Source organism: Schistocerca cancellata, chromosome 2, assembly GCF_023864275.1.
Source record: "Schistocerca cancellata isolate TAMUIC-IGC-003103 chromosome 2, iqSchCanc2.1, whole genome shotgun sequence".
Classification (NCBI taxonomy): Eukaryota; Metazoa; Arthropoda; class Insecta; order Orthoptera; family Acrididae; genus Schistocerca; species Schistocerca cancellata.
This window is the reverse complement of record NC_064627.1, coordinates 589,658,311-589,685,672: the sequence shown is the minus strand read 5'-3', so window position 1 is coordinate 589,685,672 and position 27,362 is coordinate 589,658,311. Positions and strand designations below refer to the sequence as shown.

At 36.3% G+C, this 27,362-nt stretch overlaps 1 protein-coding gene across 1 annotated transcript in view; it reads right to left on the bottom strand.

Annotated features, from left to right (window-relative positions):
• Nucleotides 1-1,001: 1,001 nt before the first annotated feature.
• The window catches only part of LOC126162220 (cyclin-D1-binding protein 1 homolog), a 99,180-nt gene continuing 72,819 nt past the window's right edge, over nt 1,002-27,362 (bottom strand). The window contains exons 5-6 of the mRNA XM_049918567.1: nt 19,729-20,025; nt 1,002-2,077 (exon numbers count right to left, since the gene is read on the bottom strand). Coding sequence (XP_049774524.1) covers nt 1,928-2,077; nt 19,729-20,025 — 447 coding nt within the window. The 3' untranslated portion in view covers nt 1,002-1,927. The remainder of the gene's footprint in view (nt 2,078-19,728; nt 20,026-27,362) is intronic.

The window sequence follows — 27,362 nt, the reverse complement described above, 5'->3', positions numbered from 1 at the left end:
ACTGCTTGCTACTGTGTGTTGTAATTATGAACTGCATCGTAAAATCAAAGGTCAGTCAACAACCTAGCATGTCCTAACTAGTCCTGACACAGGCTTCCCCTAACCCATCAGAGGCAGAGCCACCTGTGAGAGCAATCTTGTCATATACAGCAGTCTTGTCATATACCGGCTCTCTCATAATACCATACAGGCATGACCACCAACCATTTCTCCACTCAAATGAATGACCACGGCCAAAATGTTGCCAACAGCAGAGGTGACCACCAAGTGGGAGAACACGCTGCTGAGCACATGTACGATTTCAATCGCCACTTCGTATCCATTGCCATCTGAATCTGTCTCCACAACAGTACCTTCTCTGCTAGTCACTGTCCCATCACCCAAAGTTCACCCATCTGGTAGCCATACATTTTCTCCTGCAGTGTCCCCCCCCCCCTGCCTGTGGCCAGAACAAGCTCGCAGTTGCCTCATTACGCAGGCTGCCTCTTCCTTGCAGTCATCAGCCCATTTTTCCCTACACTTTCTCCCACTCCCCACATTCTCTCTAACTGATTCAACCTCTCAGCTCGGTCAAAACTACAGTGCGCACAATGTAGTCAGCCAGGACAATGACTTGTAATTATTTATCTGTACTTTTTATATTTATTGTACACTAAGGACTCTCCATTACCGTATGAGCATCATGGAAATCTATATCACGTTTCTTATTTCAAGTATTATTTCAAATGTCATGCTATTTATGCATGTTGTGTTCAATGCCAATAATTGTTTTATACATATCTACATTAGATCCTCTTCAGGCTATTATAAAAATTTGCACGGTTGAGTATTTAACTACACAAAGTGTATGGTTTCACCAGTAGCAATGCCTATCACTGTGGAAAGTAGTGGTAGTGGAGGGCAGCAGCATTCCTGTGTGCCTGGATGTACATGCATACCTACATGCGGAGGTAGCATGAGGTGAATATTTTCTTCCATACATGTAGTAAAATACATTTAATTCACTGAGTTAGTATTATAATTACATTCTTCTGTTTACATAGTTTACAAAAGTTGATTTACACAATAAAGGCTTTTTCATCTTTTTTGATATAAAAAGGAATATTTACATCCTTATATAGAACAACTCTTTTGCTCCACATTTACACCATCCATTAAAAACAATCTTCTTCAAATGAAACAAATCAATCTGTAAGAAACATCTAAGGTTTCCTAACATTGTACTTTATATCTCTAGGTTAAGGACAAGTTCTACAAAACACAGTTGTTGTTTTACTTCCATATTATTCTGGGTACAGTCATTTTTTGCTTAGAAAATAAAAATGGAAAGGATCTGGCTGAATGTAGACATAGTATATTAAAAAGAGAATTATTAACAAGATATAAAGAAACAAACACCAGGTTTGTTACAATAATTCCTGAAACCAAAGATACACAAAAAGGACAAAAGACCAGACAGTCTCTTAACGTTGACTGCTTTGCATAAATGCCAGTTAAGTGCAAGAAAAATTAAATAATTAAAAGAAATTCCAGGTACGTAAGTACTTTTTCACCCTCTAACTATTCATGCAATTATTTGTCATCTTTAGAGATGAATAGCAACTGGCTGAACCAGGATACTGTATCTTAAACAGTCTTTTGCAGTGCAAATATCAACACATTACCAATGTGTATGATTTTCAAAAACATTGTACCCAGATTGAATGCAATTTCGTTTTGGCCTAGTGATATGATCAGAACAGGTGACAGTATGTCAAATTCTCAACACTAAATAATGGCAGAAGCTTCAAAATCAAAAGGCTCTATCCTCATAAATTAAACTTTACCATGGAAGCACTTAATCCTTTTCCCTCGTTTAAGTGTTTAGTTCTTTCAGAACTGATACGGCTGCATACTTGTACACATCACTCTCAATGTTATTATATCACTAGGGTGCAAGTATAGGCTGCAATTTGTTGTTATTGTAATCAACAGCTTTAAGAAGGAAATTCAACCAGGTGTGATCTTCAACTGAAACATAATGACTGTTCTTTGCTAACTGTAGCAGAAGTTGTAAATGTTTTGCCACTTTCAGTGCCTGAAAAATAAAAATAAAGAGAGTTAAAAAATAAGAGGAAAAAAGTATTCTGACTCATTAACATCACTGTTTTAATGACTAATGAATAATTACCTTCCCTTATTGTAGCTAAATTTTATAATTGTGACCATTTAAATTACAGCCACTCCAATAGTAGGATGGAAAATTGGGGGGGGGGGGGATTCTCATTATCACAAAACTTTCAATTTTGTTGTGATGATTGTACCACTCCGCAGGTGTGATGTGTATCCCACATCGTCTTACCTATGAATGATACTTTTTTTAACAGACATAAAATAAGGTGTTGCATGTAAAAGTGGATGTAAGATTAACACCAACAGATGCAAAACAAGAATAATGGAATGTAATCGAATTAAATCAGGTGATGCTGAGTGAATTAAATTAAGAGTTTTGTTATTTGGGCAGCAGAATAAATGACGATAGCTGATGTAAAGTGGATATAAAACGTAGAAAAGCAATGGCAAGGAAAGTGCTTCTGAAGAAAAGCAATTTGTTAACATCGAATAGAGATTTAAGTGTTAGGAAGTCTTTCCTGTTAAGTATTTTTAAGAAGTGTAGCCATGTACGGAAGTGAAATATGAATGATAAAGAGTTTAAACAAAAAGAGAATTGAAGCTTTTGAAATTTGGTGCTATAGAAGAATGATGAATTTTATGCGTGTAAATCACAAAACTAATGAGGTACTAAATAGTATTCGGGAGGCAAGAAATCTGTGGCATAACTAGACAACTAGACCAAATGTAGCGGTCAGTTGTTAGGACACATTCTAAGACAAGGGATCACCAACTTAGTGCTGGGGAGAGGGGGGGGGGGGGGGGGGGAAAGAGAGGAGTTTGTTTTGGGAGAGGGGAATAAAAATTATATAGGAAGATAAAGATATGAATACAGTAAGCAAATTCAGTACGATGTAAGTCACAATAGTTATTCAGAGATGATGAGGCTTGCACAGGATACAGTAGCATGGAGACCTGCATCAAACCAGTCTTCGGACGGAAGACCACAACAAACAATGTAAAAGTACACATATTGTGTAGGGTTGTTATTTTTTATTTGCAAGTGTCAAGGCTCTATGCAAGCATATTGGTGTTTTTGAGAAGGCAACCACTGTGACTTCGCTAGATGAAAAACCTAAATAATTACATCATGTATATTTAGTCTCTTTTAGACACATCCAAAGAATAGACACCACATATGTATAATTAAGGTGATAATGTCCAATGATCCCTTAAGTGCAGGTGCACACCAATCTTGAACTCTCACGGGAATCGGTGAGGTGCTGCAAATTAAAAGGCTAATAAGCTGGGGTGCTACATCAGAATGTGTAGTAGAAAGCTGAGATTTTGGCTCTGACAGGAGATGTACTAGGGCGGACCACAGGAAACAACTTTGTCTGAATGGCATAGTGGTCAGCACATCTGCCTAGTACGCAGGAAACCCATCTTCTAATCACTGTCAGGCACAAATTTTGAACTTGCCCATTGATGTAAATCAATGCCCAGTGGCAGCTAAGGTCTTTATTTCCTTTGTGTGTTAATTTAAGTCTTTGCCATTCTCCCTGATTATGATTCCAAGTTTGGATATGATATATTGAGCTAAGAAAGTATTCTAGCAAATGAGTTTATGTACATTTCTTAAAGAAAACACAAAAATTATTAATACTCCTGAAATCTCAAGTTATTTGGTAGAGAGTAGATATGTGATGTAACAATTTTTAACAGCAACACGGAACAGAGAGATCAGAAGACAGAAACACCAAATGCAAAGATAAAGAAAAAGAGGTAAACTATGTATCTGAGTAAATGACGCCCTTCATTTTTGGCTTCTTGGTAGGAGATGGGTGAAGTTAATTGCTGGAAGTAAAGAAAACACTTAACACACTGCAAAAGACAAACATGCAAAATAAGAAGTATTAAACAAAAACTGATAAGGAAGATTTTTGGAAGAAAGTGTCTCATTTGACATTAAGAATTATTATGGCATTGCCCATGGCAAGCAAATAAATAAATAATTGGAGAAAGTAACTGCACATCTTAATCCACAAACCAAAAACCGTTTATTATGAAGATAATTGCTGCTGAAAAGAAGTAATTAAAGTTACTGCACTGTATCTGACAAAGAAGAATTTTTAAGATAATGAAACAGAAGCTCGACAGCTAATTTCTTCAGTGGATGGCAACTAAATGTGGGCGACCAGCGACTTGCAACGAGAGGGACGGTTGTGCAACCACTTTTATGGTCCCAGTGAGATATGGCAACACAGTGTAGTCCAATAGGATGGTATTTGCAGGCATGTAGTGTCTGATAGTGATTTGTAATGACTTTACAGTAGCATTAATGACAAGTTACTAATTAAAGGAGAGTTACATCTGTTTTGATTTAAATATGGAATTAAAAGAGCGAGGTTTACAAAATGTAAAAGAAGGATTGTGTTTGGGACAAATTGTGGTAAAGGTACCATGCTTTACATTTACATATTAATTTTCTAATATTTGACATGAATTACTAAAACTATATTAAAATTGGAGTAATGTGCCCTTACATTTGCACGTAGCATTGTCATGGGTAAACATTTAAAAATTAATTCACAGTAAAAACATGATTTATTTGCTGCCCAATATAACTCTTTTAAGTTTTCATTCAATTTGATTTTAGGTGTCATTTTCACTGAAGAGAGTCTGTGCTGGACAGCATACTTAATTAAGGATAAAACTAAAATTAATGATATGAAACTAATGACAACAAGGTGAACATCACATTTCATGATCATTTTGTAAATAATTATAAAATGTTATTTCAGTGTTACTTTTGCTACGATAGTATATTGGTTAAGTGCCTTCAGCATATCCATATCATCCTCATCCTTATTATGTCTAGTATTGTACATTTTTATTCCCTCTGAAGACTACCGAAAATTTTATTTAATCTTTTGTACCACCATTTCTAATTTTTAAATTTATTTATTTACTTTTTTTTTTGGGGGGGGGGAGGGGGGGGGGCGTATTATGACAGTATGCGTCAAAGCCCCCAAATATTTTAAGTTGCTTTGGTACTGGTGTAGTGTACACATGTGTTTGGCAGACATGACATCAGACAAGTCATATGGTAGACGGCTCTGAGAGCAATGAGCAGGTATTCTGTTGTTGGCAACCATGAGGGCGGCATGTTTGTATAATGTGGTACTAATCAAAGTGTATTAATAAATGTGTTCTGTGCAAGTTGAACTTTTATTCAACCTATCACACAGATAACAGTTGTTACTCATAAAACTGTTCTAGAACTTCATAGTATTATGAGTTATTGGTACATTTTATTTTTTAGACATACAACAAAAGTAACTTTTTTTTAGTTAAAAAGGTCATTATGTGCACCAATCTTTCTCAACACATTCTGACATTTAAAACAAGTAGTGTAAGTCCACATGATGTGAGATGCACATAAACTCTGACAAAGTTTGTTCAGGTACATTTTCTAAATATTTTGGTGTAAGGAATGGGTGGTCTATAGACGGATCACACTTCAGAAGTTACTGAGCACCCTCCCTATAACCCTGATGTCCTATATGACTCTTCCTTATTTCCACAAGTAAAGGCGACGTGATATGAAAAATGTGTGTGGCTACCAGGAATGGGGACCAATGATCAGGCAAATATCGATCCATGTTGTGTGTAGGAGGAACCATATTGCTAAATTTTCCTAGTACCATTAGTAAATTAAAAGTACCAGACCGTTGTCTCCCTCTTCCTATGGAAGGAATCTGTCTGTCCTAATCAGCAAATATTCTTCCATCCACAAATTCTCAACCATTTAATATTTTTCTTCTGCTGCACTATTCTTTTAATGCATTGTAAAGAGAATTTAGCAAATGTGGGTGGCTCATTTGTGACACATCTACATCCATACTCCGCAAGTCACCTGACGGTGGGTACCTCAAGTACCTCTATCGGTTCTCCCTTCTATCCCAGTCTCGTATTGTTCGTGGAAAGAAGGATTGTCAGTATGCTTCTGTGTGGGCTCTAATCTCTCTGATTTTATCCTCATGGTCTCTTTGCACGATATACGTAGGGGGGAGCAATATACTGTTTGACTCTTCGGTGAAGGTATGTTCTCGAAACTTCAACAAAAGCCCGTACTGAGCTACTGAGCGTCTCTCCTGCAGAGTCTTCCACATAAACAGTGCCTGTACACTTGCATTCAATGTATTACTTACCAATTCAAACAGTTCCACATTTTTCATTCCTGTCAGTTTTCTCCAACATTTTTTAGCAATTCAGCTGTGCAACTAACGAGGATTTTCTCACGACGGCTGACAGTGGAATAATTCTCTCTAAATATAAGATTAGTAAATGGCTGTCGGCATTTTTGCAAGGCATAAACGTAACTAAAAATGCAATTACTTCTCTACATTATCATCAGGTGAGGTTTCCTTTTATTGTAAAAATGACATGTACAGTCCAAAAGTGAATACTGGGGACTTATTTGGGAAAGGGACAATTTTCTCCCCCCTCCAAACCAATTTCACAAGTTGTAACTATTCCGTGTTCCAATGAATACCTTCTAATAATTTTGAGACCTTGCTATTTTTATGTTACTTGGGTTAATTATTACCCTGTTAGTGCTTCCTTTCCTTTTTAGGCAGCAGTTCTACGTACCAGGAGTATATAATGTGATGGCATTTTTAATGAATTTCAAAGAAATGCTTTAAAGAAATATGAACATTTTTCTCTTTTTTTGTTTTTTGCCATGAGAAATCTGTAGCTATACAAAACTCTTGGTCAGTATATCAAATATGATCAAATAGTTAATATCTTCAGAGGAGTAATAATGGCACTTTATGCATTATAGGGCTCCAGTACAATACAGACCTTATTTGAGACACACTGGAGGAAAACTACCTAGCAGATAAAACAGGTAGGGGAGGATACCCCAGCAATATCAGTCCACTGAGATCTCCTACAGTGGTTGATTTATGCAGTAGACATTTCTAATGCAGAGATGCATCATTAAAGTGTCTTGGAAACTTGTGACACTATTCCACACCAGTCAACAGCAGTGTTTGAAAGTTTATGACCTAACAAGTACATACACTGTTAGAAGTAAGGAAGGCATATTTTTTTAAACATTTCTCATCAATATATGACACTTTAACTTTACATTAAATTCTTTCCTTAAGAACACAAAACAGTGATTTTCGTTTTTCCCCTCATTTTAGTGAGAGAAATCGGACTCATAAGTTTGTAACAATATACCCTGTATCTTGTATATTTTACTAGGGAAATTTTGAACAATGGAAAATGTGCTCTATCTACCTTTACTTCAATTTTAATTGCTAACAAAACACTTGTGCAGCCTATCCTTGGTTACAGCTAAAGCGTATGACACCCCTACCAAATACAACAGGGTACACTAAACATGACAAAAAGGACAGCACAAACAATCAAAGGTTTGTTTGAACTATGAGAGAATATCACTGAAATGTGGGAAAAAAATGAACTGGCTGATATTTGAATAGACTCAGTGTGAGAGCCTACTTACAATGTTTTGAGAACCAGTATTGAGAAGAAAGCCCATAACATGATACAATAGGAAATACTCTGCCATGCAATCCACAGTGTTTTGCAGAATACTAATGTAATTAGTCAACAAACAGGAACACAGTTTTAGGGAATACACTGCATAGCCTGGAGCTCAGCATACGTCTGAAGAAATTTTTCAAATTTATCCAGCAGCTGTTGGGTACCATATTACAACTTCCAGGAAAATACAACTTTTGTAAACTCTATAACAGAGTATTTTCTCTGGTGAGTGACAAATTAACGGGACCTAGTAAAAATATTACTCCTCACCCATTAATGCCGCTTTACTCTATGTTCTCTAGTGAGTAATTCTTTGTAAATACAACTCCCTTTTATGACAAAATCATAAAAACGGTTTTTCCAACAACTTAGAAAGATGAATACACCAGCCCACTCCATACAACACATAATAAATATAATGGAGGGAGGGAAGAAAAGAATCACACAATTTCCAAATTCAATCAAGGAAGAAAACAGTAAAATGCATAAAGGTAATCTTTTGGAAAACATGGAGTGTTAAGTAGTGAACAGACATTTAAAAAAGAAACTGAAAGAGATAAAGAAAGTGACTTCTGACACTATAATCCAACTAAGCTCAGTTGTTTGTATTCCGTCCAGAATATTCCAGCATCAAGTAAAAAGTAAAGCTACCATGAATACAAAGGTTAGTTTGAACACCAGAGTGCTTTAATAAGAATGGTGCTACTGGAGGTGGTATACTCCTGCCTTCACCCAGCCATTTAACTGATTTATCCAGCCAGTTACAAGAGAAAAAACAGATTAACGTAGAACTCTAACCATGGTGCAAATTTTTCTCTTTAACAAACATTGCAAGAAGTGAATGAATTTCTAAATAACAAATAGAAATCACAGGCTGACCAGAAATCAAACCCACTACTCTGAATCCATAGTCGGACACTTAACCACTGATTCACAAAACAACATATATGAGTGAATAGCCATTGCGTGTCCTATGCCCACATAAACTGACACTGATCAGTTAGTTAATTTAATTACATGTTGCTTAAATCAACTGAACAATTCTTTTATCGAAATTACGTGGAATGAGTCAGTTTAAAGGAAATGTATACATAATTGTGTTAACATTAATGAACAGATTATCATTTTATACCTACTCATGCAACTACACTGAAAAACAAGTCTCCTTTTCTACATCTGGTTACAGTTCTTAAGTAGAAATTCATCAATGGAATAGAAGAATATGTCCAGGAGAAATGGTTTTAAATTAGATTTAAAGCTTGCTTCACTACCTGTCAGACATAAATTTTTATTGCTGCCGAACTCCTCTCTGAACTACTCCACTGGAACTACTGACGGCCTTGGGAGAGCCACTCCTGACAAAACTCTACCATCTGGTGAGCAAAATATATGAAACAGGCGAAATACCCTCAGACTTCAAGAAGAATATAATAATCCCAATCCCAAAGAAAGCAGGTGTTGACAGATGTGAAAATTACCGAACAACAACAACAACTCCTCTCTGAACCACTGACAGCTTTAACAATGGGTAATAAAAGTGATTCTCCCCTTTAATGTTGTAGGTATGTACTTCACTGTTCTTCTCAAATTGTAATGGATTATTTATGATGAATTTCATTAGCGAAAATATGTATTGCAACGACGTAGATAAAATGCCTACATGACGTCCATGGGTGAACAACACATTATTCTTACTGCCCACCTTTGTGCAATCAATACTTGTTTACTAAGTGATGAGTTACGCCAGAAAATTATTCCGTACAACATTACAGAATGGAAATAAGCAAAATATGTCAGGAGGTTGATGTGTTTGTTTCCAGGATTAGCAATTATACAAAGAGCAAAAGTAGCTGAATAGTTATTTGAGAAGCTCAGTAATATGCTTCTTCCAGTTCAAGTTTTCATCAATTATGTACATCCAAAAATTTGGAGCATTCTAACCTACTTACTGCTTGTGGAATGTTAGGTGGAAGGTCATTCACATACGTAAGGAACATGAGTGGACTCAAAATTGAACCCTGTGGGACTCTTTTTGATTTTTTTGCCCCAGTCACTAAGATGTTCTACCTTTCTGAAACTGTCTGAATTTTGCACCACAACTTTTGTATTCTGTCTGACAAGCATGTTTCAAACCAGCTGTGTGTAAAGCCATCAGTTCCATAGAACTTGTGTTTTTCTACGAGAATATCATGATCTACACAATCTAAAGCCTTGGAGATATAAAAAAAAGAGGTGTATTATTATTATTATTATTATTATTATTTCTTTCCTTTCTCGGACGTTATGTCTGGTTAAAAACAGAAAGTGACGCAGACCTTGATCAAGCGTGACTTCCTTTTATCTGTACGGTATATGTTACATTGCATTTAGGAACTTTCGGGTAATTGAACATGTATCAATAATTACAGATTTCTGTAGTTGTATATATACGTTTGGATGTAGCTGTATTGCGCTGATGTACTGGTGGATATTGTGTGGTATGACTCCTGTAGTTGATAGTATAATTGGTATAATGTCAACTTCACCCTGATGCCACATGTCCTTGACTTCCTCAGCCAGTTGGATGTATTTTTCAATTTTTTTCTCCTGTTTTCTTCTGTATATTTGTTGTATTGGGTATAGGTATTTCGATTAGTTATGTTAATTTCTTCTTTTTATTCGTATGATGGCAGGTTTGTTATGGGGTGTTGTTTTATCTGTTATAATGGTTCTCTTCCAGTATAATTTGTATTCATCATTCTCCAGTACATTTTGCAGTGCATACTTGTATGTGGGAATGTGTTGTTTTATTAGTTTATGTTGTATGGCAAGTTGTTGATGTATTATTTTTGCTACATTGTCATGTCTTCTGGTGTATTCTGTATTTGCTAGTATTGTACATCCGCTTGTGATGTGATCTACTGTTTCTATTTGTTGTTTGCAAAGTGTGCAATTATCTGTTGTGGTATTGGGACCTTTAATAATATGCTTGCTGTAATATCTGGTGTTTATTGTTTGATCCTGTATTGCAATCATGAATCCTTCCGTCTCACTGTATATATTGCTTTTTCTTAGCCATGTGTTGGATGCGTCTTGATCGATGTGTGGCTGTGTTAGATGATACGGGTGTTTGCCATGTAGTGTTTTCTTTTTCCAATTTACTTTCTTTGTATCTGTTGATGTTATGTGATCTAAAGGGTTGTAGAAGTGGTTATGAAATTGCAATGGTGTAGCCGATGTATTTATATGAGTGATTGCTTTGTGTATTTTGCTAGTTTCTGCTCGTTCTATAAAGAATTGTCTTAAATTGTCTACCTGTCCATAATGTAGGTTTTTTATGTTGATAAATCCCCTTCCTCCTTCCTTTGAGCTTAATGTGAATCTTTCTGTTGCTGAATGTATGTGATGTATTCTATATTTGTGGCATTGTGAACGTGTAAGTGTATTGAGTGCTTCTAGGTCTGTGTTACTCCATTTCACTACTCCAAATGAGTAGGTCAATATTGGTATAGCATAGGTATTTATAGCTTTTGTCTCGTTTCTTGCTGTCAATTCTGTTTTCAGTATTTTTGTTAGTCTTTGTCTATATTTTTCTTTTAGTTCTTCCTTAACATTTGTATTATCTATTCATATTTTTTGTCTGTATCCTAGATATTTATAGGCATCTGTTTTTTCCATCGCTTCTATGCAGTCGCTGTGGTTATCCAATATGTAAACTTCTTGTTTAGTGTGTTTTCCCTTGACTATGCTATTTTTCTTACATTTGTCTGTTCCAGAAGCCATATTTATATCAGTGCTGAATACTTCTGTTACCTTTAGTAATTGGTTGAGTTGTTGATTTGTTGCTGCCAGTAGTTTTAGATAATCCATGTATAGCAAATGTGTGATTTTGTGTTGGTATGTTCCAGTAATATTATATCCATAATTTGTATTATTTAGCATGTTGGATAGTGGGTTCAGAGCAAGGCAGAACCAGAAAGGACTTAATGAGTCTCCTTGGTACAGTCCACACTTAATCTGTATTGGCTGTGATGTGATATTATTTGAATTTGTTTGCATATTACGTGTGATTTTCCAATTTTTCATTACTATGTTTAGGAACTGTATCATTTTAGTATCTACTTTGTATATTTCCAATATTTGTAGTAACCATGAGAGGGGTCCACTATCAAAAGCTTTTTGGTAATTAATGTATGCGTAGTGTAGTGACCTTTGTTTAGTTTTAGCTTGATATGTCAGCTCTGCAGCAGCCTTTTTGTTCTTCATTTATAATTTTGTTCTGTGTTGTATGTGTCACTAATTTCTGTGTAATGATTGAAGTTAATATTTTGTATATTGTTGGTAGGCATGTTATGGGGCGATATTTTGCTGGGTTTGCTGTGTCTGCTTGATCTTTAGGTTTCAGATAAGTTATTCCTTGTGTGAGTGTATCAGGGACTGTGTATGGGTCTGCAATGTAACTGTTAAATAATTTATATTTAAAAACAAAGATGATGTGACTTACCAAACGAAAGCGCTGGCAGGTCGACAGACACACAAACAAACACAAACATACACACAAAATGTCTGCTTGTGTCTGTGTATGTGCGGTTGGATATGGGTGTGTGTGCGAGTGTATACCTGTCCTTTTTTCCCCCTAAGGTAAGTCTTTCCGCTCCCGGGAATGGAATGACTCCTTACCCTCTCCCTTAAAACCCACATCCTTTCGTCTTTCCCTCTCCTTCCCTCTTTCCTGATGAAGCAACCGTTGGTTGCGAAAGCTTGAATTTTGTGTGTATGTTTGTGTTTGTTTGTGTGTCTATCGACCTGCCAGCACTTTCATTTGGTAAGTCACATCATCTTTGTTTTTAGATATATTTTTCCCACGTGGAATGTTTCCCTCTATTATATCCATATGTTAAATAATTTAGTTAGATGTGAATGTGTTGAGGTGAACTTCTTTAGCCAGAAATTTGCTATTTTATCTTTTCCAGGGGCTTTCCAATTGTGCGTAGAATTAATTGCTCGGGTGACTTCATGTTGTAAAATTATCACTTCAGCATTTGTGGTATCATCTTGTATGTGTCTGTTTCTGCTTTTATCCACCGTGCATGCCTGTTATGTTTTACCGGGTTTGACCGTATGTTGCTCCAGAAGTGTTCCATGTCTGTTACGTTTGGTGGAATGTCTATTTTAATGTGTGTGTTATCTATTGTCTGGTAAAATTTCTTTTGGTTTGTGTTGAATGTTTGGTTTTGTTTCCTTCTATTTTCACTTTTTTTGAATCTTCTAAGTCGTTTGGCCAATGCTTGTAATTTCTGCTTCTTTTCATCTAATTGCTCTATCGCTTCTTGTTGTGAGATTTTACCTAACCTTTTTCGTTTTTTGTCTCATATTTCATTTCTTATAAATTGTGTTAGCTGTCCGATGTCTTTTCTCGGTTTTTCTTTTCTGATCTGTAGCCTGTGTTGCCATGCTGGTTTTGTGGGTTTCTTCTGTGTATTGGTTGGTTCTGATCTCTGCCTAGTGTGTATATTTAGTGTAGTGAGTGCTCCTATATAAACCAGTAGTTGTAACTCCTCCATATTTGTATTTTCATTTATTTTGTTGTGTATGATTGTTGTTTCGACTTGTGGGTTATTTGGTGGTCTATGCAAGAATGGTCTAATGTCTGTATTTGTGTCTTTGTATTCTATATATGTCAGCTTAAATTTTTCTTCTATATCTAACATGTGTGTCACTTCGTGTTCTATTTGTGTTTGTTCTGGTGGCTGTCTTAAGATTTCGTTTTCTTCTGGTTGTTTAATTGATGCGTGTTGTTCTTTGTTTGTTTGCTCTGGGATGTTTGAGTCCATTACTGTATTTTCTTCTTCTTCTGATTGCACATTATTTTGTTCCGGTATTTCTTGTACTTGTTGTTTGATGTTTTCTAATTCTGACTGGGGTATCCTGTTATTTTTTATTATTACAAGGATCTGATCAGCTAGTCATTGTTCTGTTAAAAATTTTAATTCTGTGTATCTGGTAATAAATGTTCTGTATCCAGTTGTGTTGGTTCCTAAGTTTGTTGCTTGGTAATAACAGAACATGAGGTGTCTGTTAACTTCATCTGACCATCTCATCCTCTGCCTTTGTTTTCCTTCTAGGGTGGTTGCAGGAAGCATATCCTGCAAAACACCTTATTTGGATTTAAATCATTTTCCGTGTGGCTAGCAGTGTCGTTACCATTGTTGATGGACACAGGGTTCAAGCATCGTCCCTGACCATGACAGCACTTTTCCGAGGCTTCATTAGTTCTGTCCTGAACCAACAAATCACACTAAAAGGGGGCTTAGCCCTATTAGTGGTTTGTTCTTTTCGTCACCTTTTACGACTGGCAGAACATACCGGAGGCCTATTCTTTTCCTGGGCCTCCACGGGTTTTACTACTACTACTACTACTACTATTATTATTATTTAACCCTCCGACAGTCGCGCATGTATCTGCGAGATACATGACCTACTTTTTCTCTAATATTACCGCAATGAACAGTGGTAATGGTATGCTGGCCCACGACATCTTGTGTCATACCTTTCTTATTGCTTCACAGGAATTTCAGTCTTATACCGATACTGACAAGGTCATAAATGAGTCAGGTGTGGGAACGTGTACTGCCTGTATCTCTCAGATACAGCGCGCCTACTCGGGTAACGCTTTGTTGCCGCTAATGACTGCAGCTGTTGCACTGTTTGCAGCGCACGCAAGTCGGCAGTTGCGTTGTTGTCTTCTAAATGAAGCAAAGTTTCATTGTAGCTACGTGTACTCTCTTTCAAAATGAGTAAACGATATGATCTAGAAAATCCTAAGGATCTGGAAGAAGTACATCGCCTTCTTCTCGACGACGAGGTATCCATTGAAGATGAAGATGATCTTGCAGAAACTGATTCAGAAACCGAAGATATACTCGAAACACGATCTGTAGACTCAGACACAGATCATGAATTTGATGAAGAGGAAAATAATGAAGTGCAGGAAACTGATGAACATTGCTATTTTGGTGAGTAGAAAAGACAATAAATATGCTTTCAGATGTAATAATAACAATATCTAATAATGGTGTAATGTACTATTTTTTATTTTTGGTACGGATGGAACTAAATGGAGGAAAGTGCCTTGGAAAGCAACACAGACACAGTCTCATAATATACTAACCAAACTGCCTGGGGTAGTTGGAGATGCAAAGAAAATGGTAACTGAAATTGACTGCTGGAGCCTATTCATCAGTAATGATATCCTAGATCTAATTGTGGTCAACACTAACAGGCGTATAGCTGATCTAAAAGGAAACTTTGCTAAATAAAAGCCTTTCTTGGCTTGTTATACCTTGCTGGTGTGTTCCGTGGTGGGCGGCAGAATGTTCATGACTTCTGGACAGCAGATGACCTTGGTCTGAATATTTTTAGAATGACCATGTCCGAAAAACGTTTCCTGTTCCTAATAAGATGTATTCGTTTTGATGATGGAGCCACAAGACAAGAATGGCGCAAGACAGACAAATTAGCAGCTGTGAGGGAAATGTTCACCACGTGTTTGAATAACTGCAAGACACATTACTCCCTCGGTCAGAACGTCACAGTTGATGAGCAGCTACCAGCATTTCGAGGCCGGTGTGGATTTCACCAGTTCATACCATCCAAACCATCTAAATATGGCATCAAAATTTTCTGCCTATGTGATGCCAAGCTTTATTATACTTACAACATGGAAATTTATTGTGGATTACAACCAGAAGGACCCTTTCAGAATAACAACTCCGCCAAAGAAGCAGTTCTGAGACTTGCCGAACCAATATATGGGATGGGTAGAAACATTACAGCAGATAACTGGTTCACTAGTTTGGAGTTAGTAAGAGAACTGCAGAAAAGGAGACTGTCGTTTGTAGGCACAATTCGAAAAAACAAGAAGGAACTGCCATCGAATTTTGTAGCACCAAAAAGCAGACAGCAATATGATATCGTATTTGGCTACAGCAAGAATGAAACCCTTGTGTCGTATGTCCCGAAAAAAGGGAAAACTGTAGTCCTCCTTTCGAGTATGCATGTACCGTCAAGTGAGGTTTTGGAAGGTTTAGAGAAAAAACCAGCAATTATTCTACACTATAATGACACCAAACCTGGAGTTGATGTAGTTGACAAACTCTGTGCAACCTACAATGTAGCTAGGTCAACAAGAAGATGGCCTATGGTGATTTTTTTCCACCTGTTGAACATTGCAGGCATCAACTCAAGAGTAATTTTCTTGGGCAACAAGAATAAATACTCACATCGGCGCAAGTACCTCAAAACTTTGGCTCTGACCCTACTACAAGATCATCCCAAAAGAAGAGCTCTTATTATGACTCTATGTGATATAAGTTCAATGCTAGGAAAGTACCAACCTAAAGGAAAAGAGCAAGAAAACACTGAACAATCCTTGGAATCAGAAAACAAGAAAAGAAAAAGGTGCCAGTCATGTTACAGGGAGACAAAAAAGACTTGTCTCTGCAAGTATACATGTGAAAAATGCGGTACACATCTTTGTTTGCAAAAGCACGCAAAAATAATTTGTGAACAATGTCTTTCTGTAGAGGGCAATAAGTAAAAAGAGACATGCTTTGATTAGTTCAATAATTTATTTGTATCTATAATAAAATCAATTTTTAAAAGAATTTCACGTACTTCTCCATTACAAAATGTCAAATATTTCTGTTAATTTGAAAGTGTAATGAGCCTGATGTTCACTTCTGTATTTGTAAAATCTGTAACAATAAAGGTAACTGCAATTTAAAACAAAAACAAAAGAAAAAGAACCTGTAAACAAACAAAAAACCACAAAAATCGTCGCATGTATCCACGAGATACATCGCGACTAGTGGCGTCATGAAAGTTGACGTGCCTGCTGGAGGGTTAAGGCTCGTACCATTTGAGGAGTGAACATATAAAAAGAATTCTCAGTCGAACAACATTTCTCGAATCCAAACTCTGATACACTAAGGAAATTGTTTCCGCATAAGTGTGCAACTGCTCTTCAGTACATTACTTTTTTGAATATTTTGGAAAAAGATGTCAGAATGGAAACTGGACAATAACTGTTTAATTCTGTCTTGTCACCTTTCTTATGAAGTGGTTTAACAATTGCATATTTTAACCTGCCTGGAAAAATTCCCTGTGCCAGTGATGCATGTATCACTAAGAACATTACTTATCACGTTGAACAACTTTTCAAAATTCTGTCTGAAATACCATCAACCTCGCAAAAGCTTTTGTTTTTTAGAGTTTTTAGAAATGTATAATTGCCGTGAAGGATGTTGGAGTTAACTTCTAGTTGTTTAAGGTTTTGTGGAATGACATTTTTAATATACTATATCGTTTCTTCAACTGAACTATTTAAGCCTATATTTACTGCTATATTTAGAAAGAGATTATTTAAAGTACTTGCAACTTGTGAATTATCAGTCACAACATTGTCATTTAGTTTAACTGTTACAGAATCTTGTACAATAACTGGCTGTCCTGTCTCCCATTTGACAATGTCCCATATCATTTTAATTTTATTATCTGCATTATTTATTTATTTCATTATATCAAGTATCAACTGTTATCTGCATTATTTATTTATTTATTTTATTACCGCCAAACATGGTGATTTTGGACACCGGGGCAAATTCGGACACTATGGCTTATTTGCTCTTTGCCACAGCATAGAAACAAAGAGTTACTTATTTTAACGTCTGTGCGCCAGTCATTTTAAGCGCAAGAATGCATTTATCAATTTCCACAACTTTTATTTTGCATCAATTGTTTCCCTAGGTGAATAATTGACGAACAGTCTCATCGCATTATAACAGCAAATTATTTCGCAGTCATTTGGGGGCACAGCAATATCCGTCCCCAAACAATCAACCCCTGAGTGTTAAAAATCCATGCATTATTATAAAGTGGAAACTTTCTATTGTTGCACCGAGTGGGAAGTTATTGTAACCGTAATTGTTGATGCGCTAAGTAGCTAACAGCATTGAGACAATTTCTGTACAAGTTTGTCGAGTTTTTTGTGCAAGGTAATAAAATAACTACAATTTTTGTAAAACTGTGTACTGTGTGGAGTGATTTCGGACGATGCCAAGAACGTATAAGAGCAGGAGAGGTGCTACAGTATGGTGTAATTACGACCCAGAACTTTTAGATAAAGCGGTTCGTGATATTCAGAGTGGTAAATTATCATACAGAAAAGCGTGTGATTTGTACGGTATACCTAAATCAACCCTACAAAATAAAGTGCAGGAAGCACATCTGAAAAAAATGGGAGGACAGCCAGTGCTAAATAAAGAAAAAGGAGAAGGAGAAGAAGAAGAAGAAGAAGTTGAAGCAAGGTATCTTGAGGACTGCACATTGGGGATTTCCCTTCACTAAATTGGATATTAGATATTTATTTAAAGGCTACCTTGATAAATCTGGCCGAAAAGAGAAGAAATTTCATAATAATTTGCCAGGAGAAGAATGGGTTCCTTTATTTCTCAAACGACAGTCAGAAGATCTTTCCGTTCACTTAGGCAAAAATATTAAACGGGCTCGTGCAGAAGTGAACAAAGAGACTGTTAAGATGATTTTCTCCAATATCAAGGCAAAGCTGCAAGATCTCCCACCATGTGTAAAATGTCACCAAAATCAAATAAAAAAGCATGTAGAATTTTTAAAAAAGACAGTAACAGTCCGAATTCGCCCTCTATAAACTGTAACTTTAGACAGAGATTTAAAAAAACGCATGTGTCCGAAATCACCCCAATATCCATGGGATGAATTGAGACACTTTAACTGCCTCAGATAAATATACCTACACATACACTTTGTGGTTATGGGATATTTTATTCGTTATGCAGATACCCTACTACTTCCATAACAATCAATTTAATCTAATAACATATATTCAAAAGTTACAATCAAAATATCGACAAAACCGTCCGAAATCACCCCATTTGACTGTATATCAACCGTCATACAGTGTACACCACATACGTAACTATGAAACTCGCATATCATAGTTATGAGTTGCGAATGGTGTGTGAGTGTGTGTGTGTGTGTGTGTGTGTGTGTGTGTGTGTGTGTGTGTGTAGATCTCATTTTCCTTTGCCTCAAGTTTCAGAAATACTTCATTAAACTCTACTACCACCTGTGCAAAATGTGGTTTCATACAAATATTTTTCACCTTATATTTATTTTACGTTTTAATCTGTAATTTACACCGGTTCTACTCAATTTGTTTCATATTTTCCTTTCAAGCCTGCAACTGAAGTTTAGAAAGAGATGAGCTTTGTCTATGTATACATCTTATTTTCATGTCTGCCAAGTTTACTTTCTTCTCCCTCTGCCCCTCGCCCACCTCTTTCCTGCTTCAAACATCAGTACAGCCTAAGGTGTATCAGTCTAACTAAGATATGTTGGTTTTGTAATTCCACATTGCATCAATTATCTTCTTTATAATGTCTTCAGGCCAATAGCTGACATTCACAATACATAAACATCGTTCTTCAGTGAGAAAATAGAAGAGTACTTCTTGTTTGCCAGTTATTACTACTGATCCTCGAAGCCCTGTTACAAACAATAGTAGCTATCCATTATATGAAATTTGTTTTGCGCCTGATTTTCTCAATTTCCTATTCAGTTTTCATGGGAAATTAGATGTTTTCTGAGACTAAGTACTTACTGAAAGGGGGATAACAATATACAACAGATATTTAGCCTACAGATCAACAATGTACGAAAAGATGGATTGCTACTTTTTGTAAAGAAAACAATTTAAGTTGTAGATGGTCATAATTAAAAGACACTTACAGAAAGCTTTTGGCCACAGCCTTCACCAACAAAAGAGAAAGACACACACACACACACACACACAAGCAAGCACACCTCACGCACGCATGACCGCCAACTCCAGCAGCTCAGGCAAGAATGTTGTTGATATTCCACCTGGAGTTCCCATTATTTGATTTGGCCTACAGATCATTTTCAGTTATTAATCATCACTGTAAATTGACCTAAAATGTGGTACACACAAGAGAATGTCACATTTCCTCACAAGCTTACCTCTGTTTTAACAGCATTCCTGTTCATTGGTGGGTACACGGAAGACACAAAGTCATCCACTATGGGGCTCAGTCCCTGCACTAAAGTTGCTAAATCATCTAGCTGTGCAATATTCTGATCTGTTTCACAGTTTGAATTCGATCTGGCAGCTGAGCCAATCCTCTTCACACACTTCTGAGCTGTTTTCACTAAACCAACACAAGGAGGTAATAATTCTCTGTCTTGATTGTTCCAGTTAACAGTGTTATCCACTTCCTCACCAACATTTGCCTCGCCTGCCCAGTCAGCTTTGACTTCCTGAAACACAACAAATTATCATCACCAGAGATATCATATGCACCCTTTTCTATTCATTCACATATTCGTTAGCCATTTCTGAGAACAAAGTGGATACAGAATTTGGCTGGATTAAATCTGGGAAATTTCTCACAATTATTATGAGATGTGAAACTTTCTGTATGCTTGTACAGAATGAGCAAGAATCAAACAACTAATTTTATTACAATTTTAATAACAATTAAATGGGCCTTGCATAGTCAAAAAACTTATCTTGTATACATTCACAAATGTGTTTTGTATTACTGTTATTTGTTTGAGGTTCACTTTAGGCAGCATGCAACAAATGGAGTTCGACACACAAAATCCCTACGTCACAGCAGATGCTGCATCAAGCTACAAATGCTGTATGGGGCACCGCAGAGCACTCAAGTCTTCTATAAAGCCACAGATGAGCAAATAACAATATAAGCGAAGAACAGAGTCTAATTCATGTAAAACTTTTCGTTTAGTATGAGCTTAACCACTGCTCAAAGCACATGTTTGTACTCACTTATATTATGTGCCTTGCTATTGCTGACGTATAGTAATAATTATCCGGACTCCTGAGGAAGCTAGCCATGCCATTGAGAAAATTCAAGAGACTGCCATCAAGACCAGACTCAAAATCTCTTATGCAGAAACACAGAACACAGGCTCCCAAGACCCCAAACCTGGCACCCTTGCAATGAAGTGTGGCAATATTGCACAAGTTAAACACTTTCAGTATATAGGCACAATTATTGGAAACAGTAGCAATGGAAGTGTAGATAAGAAAGCAAATGTATAAAAATTGTGTAAAACCTACACAATTACCTGGAATATATACAACAAAAAGTCGCTGTCCATCAAAGCGAAAATGTCACTACCACACAATCATTCGTACAGCACTTAACGCTACTGGTACATCAACAGTAACTACCAGTATCAAAGACATCATAAAATTGAAAGACAAATACTGAAAAAAATATTTGGACCAAAAATTCAAGATGGTATATGAATGTGGAAAAACTATGTTTGCTGACTGAGTGGTACACTTCGGCGGCCGGTGTGGCCGAGCAGTTCTAGGCGCTTCAGTCTGGAACCGCACGCCGCTACGGTCGCAGATTCGAATCCTGCCTCGGGCATGGATGTGTGTGATGTCCTTAGGTTAGTTAGGTTTAAGTAGTTCTAAGTTCTAGGGGACTGATGACTTCAGATGTTAAGTCCCATAGTGCTCAGAGCCATTTGAACCATTTTTGGTACACCTTAATTGTACAGAAAAGACATATGACACTATTGTCATACAGCATGAATAGACAACTCTTGTTTGACCAAAAAAATCTTAATCCAAAATACCTTGGCTGGTAGACACCCAAAGTGAGTTCAAAGAAATCAGTATTCACCCCACTGTTGGCTACATGGACTACATACAGGCAGAAAATCAATATACACAACTTCATTCCCGAGAATCCCACAGGAAGGGATTTGACACTTAAAAACGCATGGATGCAAGGAAGAAGAGAGGCTTAAAGTGAAAAGATGAGGAGTTTTGGGAATATAAAAATAATAAGAAAACCAGTGCTAAGTGATGATTCTATGAAATAATAATAATAATAATAATAATAATAATAATAATAATAATAATTGATATGTTGCCCCATTTCCAAGTTAATTAACGTTGAAGTTAGCCAATCAGGCCATTGTGTGCACAAATTTGGATGCACGCCAGACAATGTCGCAAAACGCATTCTTCGTTTGGTTTCCTGAAATAGAACAAGAGAGTGATTGAAAAACTGGACATGGGACAGTAGTACAGATTGAACCTGAGCCAAAGGCTGAGTCGTCTCGTTTGCTGTCAACTAAGCTATGAGAAATCTGACACTAATTTCTACCGTACAACACATTTACAAGCTTCTCACACTTCTTCTGACCACCCGATATATACAAGGTGTAAAAGGTATATAAATGCAAACATTTTTATATATGGTACCTTAATATGTACACACATCAATGTGTTGCTTGTTTTTTTTGTCTGCAATCAAACAGTCAACCCACAAACCCATCACAAACTTTCCTGCATGGTCGTACTGTATCACTAAGTGGTCTATACCTATGAGTATAAACTGCATTTTGCATCCACGCTTCAACACCTGATCTGCTGTTCAGGGAAAAATAAGCATTAATGGCTTGGCCTTGCCACATACATTTTTAGGTTGGTAAGTACCTCCTAGTATAAGACTTGTAATGGCCATAATTATTAAGTCTGCAATACTGATATAATGTTGTTCAGTACACCATCCTCAGCTGCCAATAGAAATCCCTGCACATCACATAAACCTGTTACACCGTGTATGTGTGTGTGTGTGTGTGTGTGTGTGTGTGTGTGTTACCAAATGTCATCAATATTCAGAAGTAGAAGAATTATTTTAATCAATGAATAATGGAAGAAAAAACTCTCACTGAATCACTTTCATGTGGATTTGGTTACTGAAAATGTTGAAAAATGAAGTTGTAGTAACTGGAGAAATGGAAATCTGACATTGATGTACATTACACACGGTTGCTGCTTTTGGAAAATCCGGAAAGGAAGAGGGTCTTCTTGAGAAGCAAATACTAGTCATTTAATTTTGACATCAATCCAGGTAGAATTTCACCTTCTAGAGAGAATTAGCTCCATGTCTCCTGTGTGGAGGAGAGAGCACAATGCTAATTAAGCGCCATATCTGTCACACAATGCTGACATCCTACGAACCTGAGAAATATCAATAGTGTTTTGTTCTTCATTCAGAGCCATTATCAATTTAGACTATTTCTGCAGAGATAACAAATTAAATGATTCAGTTTTTCTCTCAAATTATTAATACTGAACACTACAAAATTAAACATGAATTCAACACAACTGCATCAATTTGCTCCTGAGTCATTGTAATGTTTGTTCGCAATGCCTGGCAAGATCTTAATCATTTGTGCTCGTTGCCTGAACACATCCACTTTCTGTTGATTCTGAGTCAGAATTAACTGTTTTACAATGTTATCATCTGTAGGTATTGTAGTACGTGTACTACCACTATTCCACTACTACTAGAAACTGAAGACGATAACTTGGCCACCAGTCAAATGTGCACTGAGCAGCATGTACTATAGGATCCCAGGTGACAGGAAAATTATGTAAACTATATAAATAAAAATGTAAATGATCATTTGTTCAAAATCGTGTATCTCAAAGTTCTTCACTGATTTCTTTGAAATTTTGACACAACATTGCATTCGAATACTAGCATGCTTTTATGTTCCTGCTTGAGTGCCACATGGTATATAAAGATGTACGTCATGATAAAGGGGATATGTTGTTAGCAAAAGTCTCATGTCCATTTGTTCCAAATCTTAAAACTTCAAAAGTCCTTTGAAATTTCGACACAACATTACATTCAAATATGCGTGTATTTTTACATATCTACTGGAGTGCTATATAACACACACACACACACACACACACACACACACACACACACACACAAAATGGCACTCTGAAGGTATAGAAAAATGCATGCATTCAAATGAAACATTGTGTCAAAATCAGTGAAGAACTTTCGGAAATTAAAAATTTTGAACAAACGAACATTTACATCTACATAAATAAAAATAGAATAAATGCAAAATAAAAAAATATAATTAGAGGTTTAAGATTTTGAAAAAATGAAAATTTACATTTATATAAAAAACTACACATATAATGTACAAATATTTGTGTAATAATTATAGAGAAAATCTATGTAAAAAGGTAAATCTTCATTTGCTTAAAATCTTAAATCCCAAAAATTCTTCACCGATTGCTTCAAAAATTTGACACATCTTTGCATTCTAATATGTGTGTTTTTATATCCCTATTTTTAAATATATATAAATAAATATGTAGTCTATGAATGGAAAACACTTATTGCCAAAAATCTCAAAAAGTTCTTGACTGATTTACTTCAAATTTTTACACAACACTCTGATGGACACAGACACACGTGCGCAAACAAGAAAATTGTATTTATGGCTTATTGGCTTATGATTAGATTACTACTACAGAATCCAAATTTGTAATAATAATACACAAGGCTCCAGATCAGAGAGAGGGGGAATCTGGAGATGGACAGAGGGTGGGAGGAAATGGACATAGAAAATGGAAAGGAGGAAACCGATAAAGAAAGTGAGCTGGAGGAGATGGAGAGAGAGAGGTGGAAGGGGGACAGAGAGAGACGGGGTACAAGCTGATGGGGCAGAGAGTGAGGGGGGGGGGAGTAGGAGGAGGAGGAGGAGACGGGCGAAGAGGTGGACAGAGATGGAGGGAGTAGGAGTTAGGACATCTATTCAATTGGCATGCATATTAGAAATGTGTGCTTTCTTTTCTTTCTTTTCCACTTACAGCAATGTGTAGCTGGGAACAGCAGGAAAACAAGGATAATGGAATGTAGTCAAATTGGGTTAGGTGATGCTAAAGGAATTACATTAGAAAATGAGACACTTAAAGTAGTAGACAAGTTTTGCTATTTGAACAGCAAAATAACTGAGGATGACTAAAGTGGTGAGGATATAAAATGTGGACTAGCAATGGCAAAAAAAGCACTTCTGAAGAAGAGAAAATTGTTAACATGTAGATTTAAGTGTCAGGAAGTCTTTTTCTGAGAGTATCTGTGTGAAGTGTAGTCATGTATGGAAGTGAAACATGGATGATAAACAGTTTACACAAAAAAGAGAATAGAAGAGTTCAAAATGTGGTGCTGCAGAAGAATGTTGAAGATTAGATGGGTAGGTCATATAACTAATGAGGAGGTACAGAATAGAATTCGGAAGACAAGAAATTTGTGGCACAACTTGAGCAAAAGAAGGGATCGGTTGATAGGACACATTCTGAGGCCCCAAGGGATCACCAATTTAGCATTGGAGGGAAATGCATGCATTTGTGTGCGTGTGTGTGTGTGTGTGTGTGTGTGTGTGTGTGTGTGTGTGTGTGTATGTGTGTGTGTGTTTGTGTGTGTGTCTGGGGGGGGGGGGGGGGGGGTTACAGGAAGACCAAGAGACAAATATAATAAGATGATTCAGGAGGATGTAGGCTGCAGTAGTTATTCAAAGATGAAAAGGGTCGCTGAGGATAGAGTAACATGGCGAGCTGCATCAAACCAGTCTTCGGATGGATTCAGAGAGAGTAGTTGGTCAGAGGCAGAACACGGGTAAACATACTGCAGTCCAGAAATGATAAAAGAGTAATAAGCAGTAAATCTGGAATAAGAGGATGACAAATGTGTAGTGTAGTTAATAAGTAGGAGGAAATGCAAAAGAAAACAAGGAAAAATTCAAAGACAGAAAGATATGAAAAGATGAAAACAAAAAAGGAATAGAGTAAATTACTGAATATAAAACGAAATTCTTTTAACAGAGGTTAAGTCCAGAATGATGGTGGGATGTGAGGATATAATTTGAGTTCAGGGAAACTAGTACTGGGTGATAGGTTCCAAATGGCCCATATTGTGTAGCAGGAACTTGGGTATGTTATGTCATTCTGAAGGTTTTATTTACTATATTCTATCAAAACATCACAAACTTTTTGAAATATTGCAAATTTATGCACAGTATGTACTGTAAATGAATGCAAATTTAATTGCTGAGTTTAAAGTAACTCTTTGAAGAACTAAAATTATTACATCCGGCAGAATTCATTCTACATGCTTATTACACATGTCTTTCTATAAATAATGTTACCTTGTAAGTCAGACAATTTGGACACACATTCTACAGGATTATTATTTTAAACAATCTTCTATAACGCTACTTTCACTTCACTGGTTTCAGGCTCATCCTTATCAAAATTTACAATGAAAATCAACACATGGTAGATTGTGGAAAAAAGGATTACTGACATTTTAGCATGAAGATGCAAAATGCCTGAACGCAAGTAATGCATGTGATAATGACACATCTTACCTGTTCAATGACCTTAATCCCAACAATTCTTTTCAATGACCACTGTTAATGATTCCGCTAACATTCCTACAATTATATATTATGAATCAAAAGTTACAGTTGTGATGACATAAATAGCCTGTTATATAATTGAATAATATTTCCACCATTTAACCACACTAACTTCGTTATTTTATATTATTATCATGATTTCGCCCTTAAGCAGTTTTCAAGTACAACAATGTTGGGTACAATCAGACGTTGTTGAGTGAAGTCATCATCAAGATCTAGAGAAGTATAAAATCACTGAAATGTATGGCAGATAGGTAGCAAACATGTTCTCCAACTATAAAACAACTGAGCCACAGATTGATCATGAATACAGTAGTTGTATGTGCAGTGCATCTCTATTATAAAGCAACCCAAAATTTCACTTTAAATTACATCTAAGAGTAAATGTACATTTTCAGATTAAAAGAACACAAAACACTGCTCACAGTGGTTCTGACTGAAATCATAACAGTAATAATAAATACCAGACAAAAAACAGTAATTAATGGATAACACCCACGACTCAAATAGAGTTACCATACTGCACAAAAAGACATAAATTTGAAACAGACACACAACTGCTAATTTCAAAACCTTAGAGAATCATTGTGATGGTACAATGGTTTACAGACTCTACTACTGATCTTCCACAACCACATGATACACGGACAGTAAGAACTTTTAAGTTTCACAACATTAATACAAACAAAAAGATTTTGTATTGTAATATTATGCTGTAAAAATGTATGTTGTTTCTTCCTTTTCATGGTATGAGCATGAGGCATGGTAATGGTGGAAGGAACAATCCTACTGTCATGATACATCCATCATTGCTGGGCTACACTGGTATCGAAACAATGGCTGTTTTCCAAAGAAAACTCCTGAAGCGACTGGCCCGACTCTACGTTAATAATCATGACAAAGAAATTCATAACTTTGAACTGCATTTGCTTATAATATATATGGTAAATCTTCATTTATACATTTTTCAACGGACTACAGAAAAAAATATGTAAGTGTGAAAAATGTATATATGAAATATAGCACTGTACTATCAAGTTAATTGGTAAACACAAATGAAAAATCCAGTAAATAAAAAGTTAAATTCAATAAAATGTTATTTAGGCTTACTAGGTATCATACTTGACAAAGATATAAAGAAAAATGTAAACCTCTACATAGAAGAAAACGTCATTTCATAAAAAAGTCCGTAATTTTTGTAATCTCTGATGCAGCAATAGCATACACTGTACCCTCAAAACGGGATAGCTCTTGTCATTATTTCGTCAGAAACATTGAGGTGCCTCACAAATTGTTTAATTATTTCTAACACATTTACT